General features: G+C 36.1%; 1 protein-coding gene across 1 annotated transcript in view; it reads left to right on the top strand.

The window, feature by feature from the left end:
• Positions 1-13,105, top strand: part of LOC128647506 (uncharacterized) — a 179,869-nt gene that overhangs the window by 137,545 nt on the left and 29,219 nt on the right. Inside the window, exon 17 of the mRNA XM_053700290.1 lies at positions 10,441-10,563. Within this exon, the coding sequence (XP_053556265.1) occupies positions 10,441-10,563 (123 nt within the window). The remainder of the gene's footprint in view (positions 1-10,440; positions 10,564-13,105) is intronic.

The following is a 13,105-nucleotide window of genomic DNA, read 5'->3' as shown; positions in this document are numbered from 1 at the left end:
AGTGGTTGGCACCAGGGCCAGACTTGGACCAAAAATAGGCCCAGGCATTTTATGCCAGAGCAGCCCATGTTGGTATATATTGTATATTTATAATATATATATATATATATATATATATATATATATACACATATATATATTCATATACATACACATACATACACACACACAAATATATATATATATATATATATATATATATATATAACAACATTTTAAATTAGGGGGAGATAAAAGGCGAGTTTAAAATCCTCCACTACGCACAAAATATAGAAAAAATAACTCATTGTGTAGTTCATTAACAAATCTAAACAGGCCCAGAGGCTTGTTTTCCCACAGAAAACCTCTGAAAGAAATTGTTTCCAATGCAGCAAAGGATTCCGGGTAAGATATGCAAATTAAGTACACAATGACACAACTTTTTACTTCAGTCTGCTTTTCAGCAGGTTCCCTTTGCGCCAAAGTATCGCTGTTCACACAGCTTATAAGCCAGTCTGGGCCTGGTTGGCATAGGTGCTCTGTGATTCTTGTGCCTAAACTTCTTGAAGACATCCCCACATAGAAAAAGTCTCTACATCCACATGAAATGCTAGATGATGTTTTTGCTTTGGCAGTTAATGTATTGTTTGATTTTCCTAGTGTTCCAAAATCTATTTCTAATCTCTGATATTTTGCACATATGTTTGCATACTCTGCAATGCCCACAACCTATAGATCCACTTTATAGGGGCGTCTTACGCCCATACCTTTCATAATGGCTTCTCATCCATTTATTTCTTAGGTTAAGATCTCTCCTATATGTGACAACTTGATTTTCAGTAATCAGAGATTGGGTGATGGGGTGACTTTGCAGTAAATGCCAATGTTTTTGCAATATATTCTTAATAACATGTGAATGAGTGGAGTATGTTGTAATGAATCTGATATCATGGTCACCTATGTTGCTGTGTCTTTTTCTAGGAATCAATAGTTAATTTCTGTTTAAATTGAGACCTCTGTGGTAAGCTCTGCTCTTTGGAGGAGTCATTTTCTGAGTTCTCCTGCTGCCTTTTTGAATGATTCAAGGTCAGAACATTTCCTTCTCAGCCTCAAGTACTCTCCAATGGGCAGACCTCTTATAGTTGATGGGGCATGATTGCTACTTGCTGCCAGCATGTTATTTGTTGCTGTTGACTTTCTATAAGAGTCTGTTTGGATGCAGTTTGTCTCTGACTTATAATGACTATGTCAAGGAAATTGATCTTAGATCTATCATGATTCATAGTGAGTTTTAGGACCATATCGTTGGAATTTAGGGTATCAACAAATGTATGTAATATCTCTACTAGACCATCCCAAAATATTATCTATATACTTTGTCCATGACTTTATATGTTTTGTAAACTTAGACATATTTTCTTTAAAGACTATATTAGCCTCCCTCCAGCCTAAATATAAATTTGCATATGTGGGGGTGCAGGCAGTCCCCATAGCTGTCCCACATACTTGCAAATAGAACTGGTTGTTAAAGAGGAAAACATTGTGAGTTGATATAAATTTTAACAGGCATAAAATGAATTATTTCTCTTTTAGGCAAAGGGTATCATCTTGGTTCGGGAAATATGATATTGCTTTCATCCCCCAATCAATCCTAATACTTGTGTATAGAGATTCTACATCTAAAGTGATGAGTATTGTCTCTGGTTCTAGTTTTAAGTTGCCAATTTTATTTATAACATCCATGGTGTCTCTTGTGTAAGAAGGTAGATCATAAACTTTACTTCTTAATCTAGCATTTATGTACCTGCTAGCCTTTTCACAAAGAGACACATTTCCTGAGACAATGGATCTCCTTGGTGGATTGTGTAAGTTTTTATGTACTTTGGGGAGAAAGTAAATAGTTGCTACCCTAGCATTGGACATAAGCAAAACATTTTCCATATCATCTATGGTTCCCTCTTGCCAAACCTCTTTTATGACACGGTTATATTTAACCAAGAATTCATTAGTAGGATTAGAGAAAGGTTTTCTGTAATTATTAGTGTGAAGTAGTTGGTTCATAGCTTCTTTCTCATAGTGTGTTTTAGGCCACAATACTATGTTTCCACCCTTATCACTAGACTTAATAACCACATCCTCCAAAGATTAAATATCTTTCATGGCTATATTTTCTTCCTTGGTGATGTTAGGGTTAACTGATGTGGTAGATAAATCACTGATGTCTTCACAAACCAAATTAAGAAGTGTCTCTATTTCAGGGGAGCAACCTTTAGGGGGTACAAAAGTAGATTTATTTTTTAGTATAGATCTCCAATTAGTTGAAGTATTGGATTCTGATTCTAGAAATATACTTTCTAAGTCCCTAAGTGTTTGTTCCTCACTAGGTGGCCTACCCTCCTCTTCCTTAAATAATTTTTAAAGAATTTCTTAAGGGATACTTTTCTCAAAAACAAATTAACATCCTTGATAACATCAAACTTATCTGTACTATTGGTAGGGACAAAACTTAAGCCCTTCTGCAATATTGAAATATAGACTGGTGACAATTCCCTACTAGACAAATTAATAATTAGTAATTTTCTTCCTCTGTCCCCTCCATCATCCCCTGCATGTTTGGGTTTTCTGTGGTCTGGGGTGAATTGCAGTTCTTAGCTTTCTGCCTTCTTCTTGTACGTCTAAAGGGATGGGGATAACAGGGGGTGTTAAGTGTAACTGGTTAGATGTGCTCTCTTTATCTGAGCTATCAGAATCACTTTCCTTTCCTGAGTTTTCAGAATCTGACTTATTGAAATTTCTTCCCTTAGTCCAAATATAAACCTTGTTATTTTGGTAATCAAGAAGGCCCCTGCTTATTTTACTTTCTTTCTTAGAGGATATAAATCTGGAGAATCTCTTCATTTCTTCTTTGATTTTCTTGTAGTTTTAATTCTGCAGTCACCTTTTTAATTTCAATAGTGATTAATTTAACTTTCTCTGTCTCATATTTGACCAACAACTTGATAAGTCTTATTTAGCATTCAGTTAAAATTATTTCCCTTTTTTTTAACTCTTCTGACAAATCATCATAGGCGGGAAAGAGTTAAATTCTGAGGCCCCTGGGGACTACATTAATGTCTATACAGAAATTGTTCATGCCCAAATTCCATTGTTTTTTTTTCATTTGTTTTTTCAGGGTTTTCTTAAGATTTTTAAGGGATTCATACCAAGACGAATCAGTGGAATTAGCACCTGAGCTTTTAGTTTTAAATTCTAAAGTTTGTCAGACCATTGTTTTAATTCTTCACTAAGGTCAAATTAAGCCACCCTGTACTTAATGTGCTCTACTTCTATATAGAGAGGGTTAAGTATCCCAACGGGAGAGACATACAAAGATGATTGCAAGTATGTGGGACGGCTATTGGTACTGCCTGCGTCCCCAAATACGCAAATTTATATTTAGGCTGGTAGGAGGCTAATATAATCTTTAAAGAAAATATGTCTGAGTTTATGAAACATATAAAGTTATGGACAAGGTATATAGATGATATTTTGCTATTTTGGGATGGTCCAGTAGAGATATTACATAAATTTGTTGATACCCTAAATTCCAACGATATGGGCCTAAAACTCACTATGAATCATGATAGATCTAAGATCAATTTCCTTAACATAGTCATTTCTACGTCAGAGACAAACTGCATCCAAACAAGCTCTCACCACTTTCTGTCGGAGTACCGCAACGCTCTGTCCTCGGTCCCCTTCTCTTCTCAATCTACACAACATCACTAGGTTCCCTAATAAAGTCCCATGGTTTACAATATCATTTGTATGCCGATGACACCCAAATCTACTTCTCTGCACCAGACCTTTCTCCTTCCTTGCTAACCCGTGTCACTAACTGTCTTTCTCACATCTCCAACTGGATGTCCTCTCACTACCTCAAGCTAAATCTCTCCAAAACTGAGCTCCTTATTTTCCCCCCTTCTTCAAAACTCTCCACCCCCAATCTCTCTATAACTGTCGACAACTCCATCATTACCTCTACCCCGCATGCCCGATGTCTCGGGGTCACATTTGACTCAGATCTTTCTTTCACTCCTCACATTCAGTCTTTGGCTAAAGCCTGCCACTTCCACCTTAAAAACATCTCTAAAATTAGACACTTCCTTACACAAGACACAACTAAGATTTTAATCCACTCTCTCATCCTCTCCCGCCTCGATTACTGCAACTCTGTCCTCTCTGTTCTCCCCACCTACTGCCTATCTCCTTTACAATCCTTAAAGGACCAGTAAACACAGCAGATTTGCATAATCAACAAATGCAAGATAACAAGACAATACAATAACATTTACTCTGAATTTCAAATGAGTAGTAGATTCTTTTCTAACACATTTCAAAGTTATGTATATTTCCACTCCCCCTGTACCATGTGATAGCAATCAGCCAATCACAAATGCATATACATATAGTCAGAGTTCTTGCACATGCTCAGTAGGAGCTGGTGACTCAAAAAAGTGTAAATATAAAAGACTGCACATTTTTTTTAATGGAAGTAAATTGTAAAGTTTTTTAAAATTACATGCGGTATCTGAATCATGAAAATTTAATAAAACCTGAGTGTCCCTTTAATGAATGCCTCTTCCAGACTCGTCTTCCTTATAAGTCGCTCTTCATCTGCTGCACCTCTCTGCCAATCTCTTCACTGGCTTCCTCTTGCCTCTAGGATCAAACACAAAATTCTCACTCTGACATACAAAGCCCTCAACTGCACTGCTCTCCCCTATATCTCAGACCTTGTCTCCAGATACTCTCCCTCCCATCCCCTTTGCTCTGCTCACGAACTCCTACTCTCCTCCTCTCTTGTCACCTCATCACACTCCCATTTACAGGACTTCTCCAGACTGGCTCCCATCTTGTGGAACTCTCTGCCTCGCTCCACAAGACTCTCTTCTAGTTTTAAAAGCTTCAAGTGCTCCCTAAAGAATCTACTGTTCAGGGATGCATACAACCTACGCTAACCTTTCTTTATACCAGTTCCTCTCCTCCATTGCTATCCCCTGACCCCCTTAGCATGTAAGCTTAAGAGTCCAGCTGTTTGTTGATCACCTTCTCAAGAGCTGACTACAACAGTGCAACTCTTGGCAGGGCCCTCTACCCATTTGATCCCTATAACTGTTTTTTTTGTACTCCGCCTTTGTTAATAGCGCTGCGAAATCTGTTGGCGCTCTACAAATAACCGATAATAATAATAATAATAATTATAGAAAGTCAACAGCAACAAATAGCATTTGATTTGTTTGGAGAGATTACCAATGGCACTATGAGTGTGTAAAGGACCTGGCTTATTATATATCTGGCCAACTAGTAAGGCCTTATGTTATTAGCAGCCAACTTATATGGCTAAGTATGGTGCTATGTGTATATCCTTGATTACTGGAACTGAGAGAAGAAAGAATACAGAGCAACAAATAGCATGCTGGCAGCAAGTAGCAATCATGCCCCTTCAACTATAAGGGGTCTGTCCATTGGAAAGTATTTGAGGCTGAGAAGGAACTGTTCTGACCTTGAATCATTCAAAAAGGCAGCAGGAGAACTCAGAAAACAACTCCTCCAAAGAGAAATGAACTATTGATTTCTAGGAAAAGACACACCAACATAGGTGACCATGAAATCAGATTCATTACAACATACTCCACTCATTCACATGTTATCAATAATATATTGCAAAAACATTGGCATGTACTGCAAAGTGACAACATCACCCAATCTCTGATTACTAAAATCCGGTTGTCACATATAGGAGAGGTCCAAACCTAAGAAATAAATGTGTGAGAAGCCATTATGAAAGGTATGAGTGTAAGAAGCCCCTATAAAGTGGATCTATAGGTTGTGGGCATTGCAGAGTATGCAAACATATGTGCAAAATATCAAAGATTAGGGATAGATTTGGGAACACTAAGAAAATCAAACAATACATGAACTGCCAAAGCAAAAACATCATCTATTGCATTTCATGTGGATGTAGAAACTTTTTCTATGTGGAGATGTCTACAAGAAGTTTAGGCACAAGAATCACAGAGCACCTGTGAAATATTAGAAATTCCTCTAAAGATTTAGACATGAATAAAAAATTGACCACAGTGGCCAACCGCTTTTATTTGTATCACAATAGCAATAAAAACCACCTCAAATGCTGGGGACTAGAACATTTAAATACAGGCATCAGACGTGAAGACCCTACAAATTAATTACTACAGGCAGAAACTAAATGGATATATTTATTGAATCGCATACACCCAAGAGAGATGAATGAAAATAACAACTATTGTGTGTTTTTGTAAGAGAAGCTAAATTTTCATGAGAGTATCTTATTACTAATCAAAACACTTGCATATTCACATCTAACCATGGGGAGTATGCAAACAATATATTCCAGTACCTATTTGTGATGTAAAAGTTATCCTTAGTTGGTTAAATACTCTTAAAACCTGTTGTTTTTAAATTTATTTTTTTCCCCATTCATTTCAAAGAGGTGGTAGGCGCTAACCTGATTGGCTGGCGAGTTTTTACACCACACGGACCTGAATGGGAACTGACAAAACTTGATCCTTCAAAGTATGAACAGAAGCAGTAGGCACTAATCTGATTGGTCGCCATGATTTACGTCTAGTCGTACCTGGTAGATGACTGCTGCCCAAAGCGATTGAGACTTTGAACATGGCAACCAATCAGAGACAAGCAGATGTTCTCTGATTTGTCGCCGCTATATTTAAATTTCGGAAAAGGTTTTTTAGTTATTACAGCTCTTTTTCTAGTTTGATAAAGGCCTGTATACGGGCCCAAACGTGTTACCTTTACTGTAAAGTCCTGTTTAACTCCTTCTTGTCTGTTGGTGGTATTTGAGGGGTGTCCCCACCCGACTCCGAGGTATCCAGCTATCGGCCGAGAATCTTGGGGCCATTTTCCTCTGACATCTTCCTGCAGTTTTTACCTACAAAGCCCTGCTGGTTCTTCTCCTTATCCTGAGAAGGAATCCTCCTAAACAAGGACTTTTTTGCCACCTGGGGGAGAAAAGTCACAGCTCTTTTTGGACTTAGTAGATATGGATATATACTATACTTTATAGTATATATATATATAAAAAAAATTCAATTTTTTCTCACTTGTACATATATTTTGTTTGGTCAAATTGGTACTCCAATCGATTTTAATCTGTTGAAATAAAGTTAATCTTTTTAGACATAGCTTCATCCTATAGCTCCCTTTCCTAGCTCCATATTTTACTTATCAGGAGTGGGTAGCACCAGGGAATCTTTAAGAGAACTCTGTAATTTCTAATACTATATATAATTAATAATTTTTTCCCCTTAAAAGTGCCACTTATGTGTCCTCCTTATCAAAGTTACACTCATAGGTCTCTTTTGCTGTGGCCAGTAATTTAAAATGTAAATGAGTGTGCACTCTGTTTTAAATAATCACTGTGTAGAACATTTCATTGGATTTCACATCAATAAGTATGAGGAAGGAACTCCAGTATTCTAGAATAAAGCAAGCATAATTTTTCAAGATATTTTACAGCAAAGTAAGTTTATTGTCCCTTTAGGTCTAGATTATGACTGGCGAGCTAACTGTTGCACCCAAGTGATATTGTGTTTATCGCACCTGTTTGCACACACTAGAAGCAGTGTATTGCAGGTTGAAAGTTAAATCGCTTGAGCGCAATTAAATTTAACGTGCGTCAGAATAGTGTGACTTAAGAGCTCTGGTTAACTGTTATGTGAGACAAAAGTGTCACAAAACACATCAAAAATACATTTAAAATTACAGTAACACTCATAATAACCATATAATATATATATATAGTTTTAAATGCATAAAATGGCATAAGGGCTCAAAGATATGAGGTCTCAGGTGTTAGAAAAAAAAAAAAGCATGCAAAGTGATTTAACATAGAGATGCATGTCTAAATATGTATGTGTGTGTATATATATATATAAATATATATATATATAAATGCATATGTGTGTACATACAGTATGTATTTATGTATTTATATATGTATTTATGTATTTTTATACATACATACACATATAAACACATAAATACATATATAGAAGTGCATTGGAGCCCTTTGCTGTCAAGTAGCTGAAAACATGAAAAAAAAATCATATTTATGCATTATTCATATTTAATAAAGTGTTTAACTATGTATTTACTGTAAATATTTTGCATTTCAATGTTCTTCACATAGAGAAATATGTTTTAAATATTTATAAAAAGATATTCCTATAACTATCTGTATATATCTATACCTATATAAAATTGTATGTATGTATATATATATATATACAGGGAGTGCAGAATTATTAGGCAAATGAGTATTTTGACCACATCATCCTCTTTATGCATGTTGTCTTACTCCAAGCTGTATAGGCTTGAAAGCCTACTACCAATTAAGCATATTAGGTGATGTGCATCTCTGTAATGAGAAGGGGTGTGGTCTAATGACATCAACACCCTATATCAGGTGTGCATAATTATTAGGCAACTTCCTTTCCTTTGGCAAAATGGGTCAAAAGAAAGACTTGACAGGCTCAGAAAAGTCAAAAATAGTGAGATATCATGCAGAGGGATGCAGCACTCTTAAAATTGCAAAGCTTCTGAAGCGTGATCATCGAACAATCATGCGTTTCATTCAAAATAGTCAACAGGGTCGCAAGAAGCGTGTGGAAAAACCAAGGCGCAAAATAACTGCCCATGAACTGAGAAAAGTCAAGCGTGCAGCTGCCAAGATGCCACTTGCCACCAGTTTGGCCATATTTCAGAGCTGCAACATCACTGGAGTGCCCAAAAGCACAAGGTGTGCAATACTCAGAGACATGGCCAAGGTAAGAAAGGCTGAAAGACGACCACCACTGAACAAGACACACAAGCTGAAACGTCAAGACTGGGCCAAGAAATATCTCAAGACTGATTTTTCTAAGGTTTTATGGACTGATGAAATGAGAGTGAGTCTTGATGGGCCTGATGGATGGGCCCGTGGCTGGATTGGTAAAGGGCAGAGAGCTCCAGTCCGACTCAGACGCCAGCAAGGTGGAGGTGGAGTACTGGTTTGGGCTGGTATCATCAAAGATGAGCTTGTGGGGACTTTTCGGGTTGAGAATGGAGTCAAGCTCAACTCCCAGTCCTACTGCCAGTTTCTGGAAGACACCTTCTTCAAGCAGTGGTAAAGGAAGAAGTCTGCATCCTTCAAGAAAAACATGATTTTCATGCAGGACAATGCTCCATCACACGCGTCCAAGTACTCAACAGCGTGGCTGGCAAGAAAGGGTATAAAAGAAGAAAATCTAACGACATGGCCTCCTTGTTCACCTGATCTGAACCCCATTGAGAACCTGTGGTCAATCATCAAATGTGAGATTTACAAGGAGGGAAAACAGTACACCTCTCTGAACAGTGTCTGGGAGGCTGTGGTTGCTGCTGCACGCAATGTTGATGGTGAACAGATCAAAACACTGACAGAATCCATGGATGGCAGGCTTTTGAGTGTCCTTGCAAAGAAAGGTGGCTATATTGGTCACTGATTTGTTTTTGTTTTGTTTTTGAATGTCAGAAATGTATATTTGTGAATGTTGAGATGTTATATTGGTTTCACTGGTAAAAATAAATAATTGAAATGGGTATATATTTGTTTTTTGTTAAGTTGCCTAATAATTATACACAGTAATAGTCACCTGCACACACAGATATCCCCCTAAAATAGCTAAAACTAAAAACAAACTAAAAACTACTTCCAAAAATATTCAGCTTTGATATTAATGAGTTTTTTGGGTTCATTGAGAACATGGTTGTTGTTCAATAATAAAATGAATCCTCAAAAATACAACTTGCCTAATAATTCTGCACTCCCTGTATATATATGTGTAGGCATAGATATATATTGTACCAAAATACCATCAGATATATGTAGAAATGTGTATTTGTTAATAAATAGAAGATATTCTGCTATGTGAAGAACATTGGAATGTGAAATATTAATATTTTATGTCAGGTTAGTGAATATGCGATCAGGTTTGCGCACCAGTAGGGTGTTAGTTTTTTTCCACTTTTCGCACTACATTGAAGTTAATGCGGTCGCAGTATTCTAACTTCAGCTTTTTGTGTGCATCGGGTTAGCGCACAAGCAAAAACTTTGTACTTTCAACTTGTAATACACGCACTTTGTGACGCGCAAAAAACGTACTTCTAGCGGAGTTATCATGGGCGCGATAAATAGCTCTTAACTCATAATCTAGACCTTAATGGGTCATTTAAAAACACAGAAATACCAGCAAAGTATTGAACAAGATTTTACAATACTGTATGATTGAATATCAGATCATATGCATACGTATATAGACTATTACAATGTATGTTATTAAGACAAATTGGTGAACTATATAGGAAAAAAACATAAATATATAATACATTTTGAAATAGGTGGACAAATTGTTGAGAAAGTTAGTAGAAGAAGCAAAGCAACAATGGAAAATTTCAGAAGATATAATACAATCACGTGGAATTTTCAATCCATATTATTGTGGCAACAATCCATCGTATGAGGTAAATGTACTATTTATGCTATACAAAAGCATGACTAAATGGTTTGATATGTCTAGATAGATGGTTCAGCTTTGAATATGTATTTAAGTCATTTCAGTGCAAAAACTAAATATTAGAAATATATAAAAGTTATGTTATTTAAATATAAATTTATTGTAGACTTAGTAAACTTTTGCTAGTAGACTCCATCATTATAATGACCTTCCAAAGGCTCTAGAACTGTTTACACTATGAACTTTATATCATACTTAAAAGGACAGTAAAGCCAACATTAAACTTTCAGGATTCAGATAAAGCAGACAAGTTTCCAATTTATTTCTATTATCAAATTTGGTTTAGTATTCTTTGTTGAAAAGTAAATCTGTATCATAGGAGCGCATGCACATCTTTGTCACTCTATGGCAGCAGTGTTTGCAACAATGTAAAACAATGTTGCAAAGCACAGCTGCTAAAGATGTGCACACTCCTGAGCTATACTGAGCCTATCAAGATTTACTCTTCAACACATGATATCAAGAGACCAAAGCAAATTTGAGAATTAAGTGAATTAGACTTTACTGTCCCTTAAAACAATGCTCTAAGTATGATGGCATCACAAGTAAACGTTTTGTATTCCAGGTGCTCTTGAAAAGCTCCAGTCTAAGGTTTGTAGAATGTTTTGTAACAAGAAACTGATCAATAGTTCCAAAGTGTTTGTGCGAAGACTATAGCGGAATGTGTCATTGTGATCTACTAATCACACAGTATGCATAGAAATAAAACATTTGCAGTACCTCATCTTTAGGAAATAGCATGTGTCTCACACAGTATGTATAGAAATAAAGCATTTGCAGTACCTCATCTTTAGGAAATAGCATGTGTCTCACACAGTATGTATAGAAATAAAACATTTGCAGTACCTCATCTTTAGGAAATAGCATGTGTCTCACACAGTATGCATAGAAATAAAGCATTTGCAGTACCTCATCTTTAGGAAATAGCATGTGTCTCACACAGTATGCATAGAAATAAAGCATTTGCAGTACCTCATCTTTAGGAAATAGCATGTGTCTCACACAGTATGTATAGAAATAAAACATTTGCAGTACCTCATCTTTAGGAAATAGCATGTGTCTCACACAGTATGCATAGAAATAAAGCATTTGCAGTACCTCATCTTTAGGAAATAGCATGTGTCTCACACAGTATGTATAGAAATAAAACATTTGCAGTACCTCATCTTTAGGATATAGCATGTGTCTCACACAGTATGCATAGAAATAAAGCATTTGCAGTACCTCATCTTTAGGAAATAGCATGTGTCTCACACAGTATGCATAGAAATAAAGCATTTGCAGTACCTCATCTTTAGGAAATAGCATGTGTCTCACACAGTATGCATAGAAATAAAGCATTTGCAGTACCTCATCTTTAGGATATAGCATGTGTCTCACACAGTATGCATAGAAATAAAGCATTTGCAGTACCTCATCTTTAGGATATAGCATGTGTCTCACACAGTATGCATAGAAATAAAGCATTTGCAGTACCTCATCTTTAGGAAATAGCATGTGTCTCACACAGTATGCATAGAAATAAAGCATTTGCAGTACCTCATCTTTAGGATATAGCATGTGTCTCACACAAGGAAATAAGGGCAAGGCTTGCTGTTAAATAGGTGGTGCCCGTGAGTGTCCACAGAAAGTTTTCCAGGAGGAGGCAAAAAAATAAAATTCGCACAGAATAATATAATCAGTGACAAAATGACTAGCAGGAGGCAACTTCTTGTTGTTCACATAAACTGTACATCATTTTAAAAACAATGGCTCAAAATAATGGTATCAAGAGATGTTCAAGTGTTTGCACGAACATGACCAGCATGTTGCATTATTATATAAATAAGCCGGTGGCTTTATGAGGGTTCTGTGAGTGAAAAAGAAGATGCAATTATGTGTGTTGTTATTAAGGAGCAATTAAGGTTGCCACCTTTTTTCAAAGAAAATAAGGAACTAATTAATCAACAAATTTTATGTAGGAAAACCAGCAAATTACACAGCAGTTATTGAAAACACTTTATTTTACAATTTGAAGATTGGTACAACAAAATTCTCCATACAAATCATCTTTATTCACACAGTCTAGATTAATACATTAAACTTTATGCAAACCTGTGAATTTCATGTCTCATTTAAAGCAAAGGCCTTAATAGTCTAACAATGACATGTTCTTGTGTGATTGAAACAAACTACTTTTGCAAAAGGAAATATGTGTGTATATATATATATATATATATATATATATATATATATATATATATATAATCTCAAATTGGGACATAAACACACACATTCTAAATACAGTTTGTCAGTGTGCACAAGCAAACAGTATACAACTTTAAATTCCAGACAAGCACTTTCCGGACTTCAGTATAACAATCCTTTTGTTTTAATAATATGACATTTTCAGGACGGACCCTTCTTTAGTCATGTCAGATATTTCACTTTATTGCCCCCCCTGGAAAAATGCCTGTGGAATTATTTGTACATGATGCAAGGCCAACCCT

Source organism: Bombina bombina, chromosome 2 (genome assembly GCF_027579735.1).
Source record: "Bombina bombina isolate aBomBom1 chromosome 2, aBomBom1.pri, whole genome shotgun sequence".
Classification (NCBI taxonomy): Eukaryota; Metazoa; Chordata; class Amphibia; order Anura; family Bombinatoridae; genus Bombina; species Bombina bombina.
Note: the sequence above shows the minus strand (reverse complement) of the source record. Positions and strands in the feature narration are given on the sequence as shown.